At 55.5% G+C, this 4786-nt stretch overlaps 2 protein-coding genes across 2 annotated transcripts; both read right to left on the bottom strand.

The window, feature by feature from the left end:
- Positions 1-596: 596 nt before the first annotated feature.
- Positions 597-1954, bottom strand: CTAM01_17125 (uncharacterized protein; the record flags this gene model as incomplete). Its single annotated transcript, XM_060533114.1, has 2 exons — positions 597-1631; positions 1871-1954. 2 exons carry the CDS (start codon positions 1952-1954, stop codon positions 597-599), a joined length of 1119 nt encoding a protein of 372 aa, XP_060372309.1.
- Positions 1955-3068: 1114 nt separating this feature from the next.
- CTAM01_17124 (SET domain-containing protein) lies at positions 3069-4786 on the bottom strand (the record flags this gene model as incomplete). The annotated part of the gene is made up of 4 exons (XM_060533113.1): positions 3069-3128; positions 3191-3259; positions 3480-3515; positions 3993-4786. Coding segments are annotated over 4 exons (959 nt in total), but the record flags the coding sequence as incomplete, so codon positions are not given.

The following is a 4786-nucleotide window of genomic DNA, read 5'->3' as shown; positions in this document are numbered from 1 at the left end:
CCGCATCGTTCTTCTCCCACGTCTTCGTGCCACGCGGAAGGAGGCTGCGGAGTGAGTACTCGCTCATCAGATCGATGATCGGGTCCGCCTCGCCCTGTCGGCCCTCCGACACATCGTCGCCTCCCCATAGGTGGTCGTGGCAGTTGAAGTCTCCTACCAGAACCACGTCCACCCTTTCGCCTGTTCCTCCTCGGACATTCGTGATAGCTTGCCTCAGCAGGTCGCACGCCTGCCGCAGCATCTCCGGCTTCTGCACCGGCACGTACACCGACGCCACCAGCAGTCATCGATCCGGAAGCCGAACAATGGCCGCAGTAATATCCGAGGACGCTATCGGCACCTGTTCCGCCTCTACTTCTCTGTTCACCCACAGCAAACTCCTGACTCCCTATCTTTCTTCGTCCCTCCACTCCGTCGGAACCATCCTCGTCCACCTGCTATGTCCCATCGGAACAGTAACGACCTTACCTTCTGTCCTCCACGCCCATGGTTCCTGCACCGCTAAGGCCGTGAAGTCGCGCAGCGCCTCGTCATTCATCAAACTCTCGTGGACCTCAGCCTGTTTCCTCACGTTAAGCTGAAGGATCTGGACCTTCTTACTCATGGGAACGCGGATACAGCTTCGGACAATTCTTGCTGAACGACTCGTGCGGTTCGCCACAAGGCACGCATGTCACGATCGTCTCACTGCATTCACTGTGGTGGTGGCCGACCTTGGCACATCGTCCACACACCTGGGGGTTCACGCACTGGTACGCCTTGTGCCTGGTGATCTGCTGGCAGTTATAGCACTGTTGAGGACGTGGCCGCCGCTCAAATGCCATCGTCGTGCCGGACTGTCCTCCAACGTGGAAGAAGCTCTCAGAGATCAGTCTACGCGCATCACTGGTCTTGGTCACGAACACGACCATGGACCCATACGCCTTGGGCATGTCTTTCTTGCTCAGCCAAGATATCTTGGCAACGTTGGTCTCGTTTTCTCGGCTAAGTGCCTCTGCCGCTTCAGCCCTGACATTACCCTTCTCGTCCGGTATCTCGGTTCTCTTCACGTTATCGATCTTCACGGGGTAGAGTTCGTCCTGTAGAACTCGTGTGCCGGGACCGAAGCTCTTCTCCGAGATCTGCTTGACAAGCCTATGTTCAGCATCGTCGCGACAAATGATCCGGATCCTATCCGCATTCCTTGGGTCTACTGTGATGGCCCGACAGCGCCAGCTACTCTGTCCGTCTATAGCGCGCATTTCCTTCTCCACCGCAGCCCGGATCCGACCTGCGTTGGGCTTGTCGCTGCCTTCTTCAACTCTTGATGTGTCGATCGTACAGAATAGAGTGTCGCTGCGGCTCGCCAGAGTTGCGTTGCCCGGCGTAGCTACCCGCGAGTCGCGACCTTGCCCGCCTAAGCCGCTTCGCGCGACGTCCGCATATGACGCACTTGGGCTGTTCCGCATCGCAGCCACTACCGCGATTGCTACGAGGCTTTCGTTCGTCTTGGCGCTTTCGTCCTCCACGCGTTCTTTCATCGCTTGTAGCTCTCCTTTGACAGACTGTTGATCGCTCTTGACTGCTTCCAGCTCAGCGGTGACCACGCGAAGCTCTGCCTCTACGTTCTGGTTTGAGGTTTCTGACTTCTTCTACACGTTAAATATGATCTTTATTGCTGCGTGTAGCTCTTTGATCTGCTTGCCCATTGTTAAGGTAACCCTTTGTCGTCCTCCTTAATAGGCTTTGCGCGTTCCTTGGATAAGGTAGCGGCTCGAGTAGTGGTTGCACGCCGGCTACTGCTAGTAGTCTTGGTCGCTCGCTCGATCGTATCTTTGGTTATTTTTTGGCGAGCCTGGTTTAGTCGGACTTTTGTAGATGGTTTTCGTACCTTTCGTGATGGCAGGTCCTCGTCGCTTGCTGCCGTTACCTCCCTCGTAACGGTGATGGACGTCGAATCTGGCTCGAGGTCCATTGCGCCGGGACGTGGGTTGGGTCGCTACGCGGCGGGTCGTATTAGTGCCACGGAGCGCGTTTCAAAGCGCCTCAACGGCGCTCAGTTCGATGACGTCGAATAATTCCCAAGCAACAAAACGGTTCTTCGCCTCCAGACACTTCACTCTTTGCCGCTTTGGCTGTAAGGATTCGTGCCAAACCACCTCTATTAGCAAAAGAGCCAACAATTTCTCTTGATGGTATTGAGTAATATATGGCCGGTGTATTACAAAGTGCAACCGACTTCTTCTGGCAGGGTGTCAGGAGGGTTTCTGACCTGCCACGGCATAGACAGCAAGGAAGCGGCTTCGATAGTGCTAGATAGGATAGTGATAATGCAGCCAACCTTGACCCTCTCAATGCTATGCTAAAAAGTAGTGAGCCCGATGGTTAGGCTGCAGTCAGAGTGACAGATCTTCAGTATGGTCAGCAGTGGCATAATGGATGGGGATGAGTATGGTTGTATTGCTTGAGTGATCTGCTAGGCCTGCAGTAGATCTGTATAAATGAGTGGCATCTATCCCTTGTAGGGCAATCCTGGCCCGACTATGTGGTTAACTGAGTAATGACTGTATGCGGTGAGTTTCACCTAAACGAGGGTATCCTAAATTCTGTCAGTCACCTTATGCCCAAAGCGCCCTTCGTAGGAGTGGAAGTATCCGCAGCTAGAGCGCGCGGCTGGGAGGTGATGCGAAAAAGTGCAAGGCAAGTCTAGTTCTGGGGTGCATCCGATGACCACGGCAGTTCCTGCATACCCAGTTTGTGCTTCTGCTTAGACTTATTCCACCATTGCTGGTAATGGCTCCGGGCATGCGTCCGGGCTTTCTTTGCTATCCCGGCGTATGAGGCCAGTGGCGGAGGGCTGGGCATCGGGAGGGCAGCCTTTTTCTTTGCAAATGTATTAGCTCATTCGTTTCCAGGAATCCAGGTGTGTCCAGGCGACCAGTGGCATTTGATATTCCTTGCCTGCTGGGCGTCGATGATCTCTTGCATAGCTGCTTGCGACCTACCTGGAGAGCTACCGAGGCCTGAGATGAAGCTCAGGGCAGAAGTATGATTAAGGCAGAAGTGTATCGGTGCGATGGAGGAGGTGGCTAGACGAAGTGCTCGCCGCAGGCCTTGCCGGGCTCCTTCAGCTGCGGCATCAAAGACCTCTGTGACCATAGCTTTTTGCGATGACTTGAGGGCCGCGGTGAATCGCATATCCGTAGCCCACAGCGCTTTCGGCGAGCATCGACCCGTCTGAGTAGACCACGAGGTCAGAGGCCGAAAGTCCCCTGACCATCTGCTGAAAAGCAGCCGAGGGTTTTCTCTTTGGTGTCTCTCTGAGGCACAGGTGGGTTCGGAAGGATCAGGAACAGCCGTGGGCATGGGGGCAGGAGAGCATAGGTCCGCTGGAGTCAGGTATCCCTCCCGAAGCAATCAAGGGCTCGACCCTCCAGCCGAGAGACCAGTGGGTGTAGAGCGTCACTTCGACGTAGCCTCGCGGCATTGCGCCATCTTACCCCTTCTAGAGCGGCTATGGCCGTGGGCAGGCCTGACTCTCTGAACAAGAGGTCAGTCAGGGTGGTGCGTCAGACCGGGAGCACGGCCCGGGCGAGTGAAGTGGCCTACGGCCCGAAAACCACACCTCAAAGCCAAACAGAGCTGACGGGATAACACAGGCCGTCACGGCAAGTCGCCGAAGCTGCGGGACGGGAAACCAACTTGAAAGAAAAAGATACAATAGAGAAGATCTCTTCTCCTAAGCATGAAATATCGTCTTGTTTATCCCGCTCTCACCGCCGCTTTCACCGCCGCTTCGTCCGTGTGGTTCATCTAAACCCTATTTGCCGCCCTCGCCCATCATTTCGTGTCATACTTGAACCAACGACTCCGCAGAGTCATTTCTCCCCGCCGAGGTGCACTCGGTTTCCGGCAATTTGACTCTTTATAGAGACATCCTTTGTACGAATCACGCCAGTAGCTTCAGAATACTCTACCGTGATTTCGCGCCCCGCTTCAATGCCCTTACTCACTAGGATGATGCGCTGCGTACTCATCCACACAAATTGCTGGAATTGCGCATTGGACTGGCGACTGTGATTGATGAACCTCGTAAAGTTGCCCTGCCGACCCTGCCAGATCTGATAGGCTTGGCCACCCGTCGAGCTATCCATGACATCCGTGTTTTGCAAATCTCTCGTGACAAGGCCCACAAATTCTCCTATCGCCGCGCCGCGCTCAAACGGACACAGGGCCATCAGGCCGTTGTTGCGTCCGTCAGAGGTCCGGAACACCTGCACCGGACAAGGGAACCGGCGTCCGAACCCAAATAGCGTCGGGAAGCAGTAGCACGAGTTGGTCATAGGGTCTTCGGACTGTTCCCGCCCGCACGATTGACATGTGTGTATGCCTAGGACGCAAGCCACGGCGTCCACTGGCGGCACCCACCGTGGGTCATCGGTACCCCACGCGCTCATATCGATGACTGGATGTTCAAGCTGCTCAAAGCTGAAGTTAGGGTTGCACTTGAGGTATGTTGACCGGAGCGATACCGGATCCGAACCGTCCCTGTAGACTACCCAGTCGTGTGGGTGGCCGAAAAAGCGACGCTGCGTGCATTCACCGACAATCACGAGTAGATGCCGCCATGTGGGGTGCAGCGTATCGGCGGCGACCTCGATCTGCGGTCGGAGGCACCGAAGTCGCTGCATGCTATCCGGGTCAAATCCAACTCTGTATTTGCAGAAGCGGTAGAATCCCACGCCGGAAAAGACAAGCACTGCCCAGCCTCCCGCGTCCTTGATGTCCTTGTAACCGCGCCAGATGG

The sequence above is a fragment of the Colletotrichum tamarilloi genome (genome assembly GCF_030869305.1).
Source record: "Colletotrichum tamarilloi strain Tom-12 chromosome Unknown Scaffold_359.1, whole genome shotgun sequence".
Classification (NCBI taxonomy): Eukaryota; Fungi; Ascomycota; class Sordariomycetes; order Glomerellales; family Glomerellaceae; genus Colletotrichum; species Colletotrichum tamarilloi.
The sequence above is the reverse complement of the archived record's forward strand: the minus strand, read 5'-3'. Positions and strand labels throughout refer to the sequence as shown.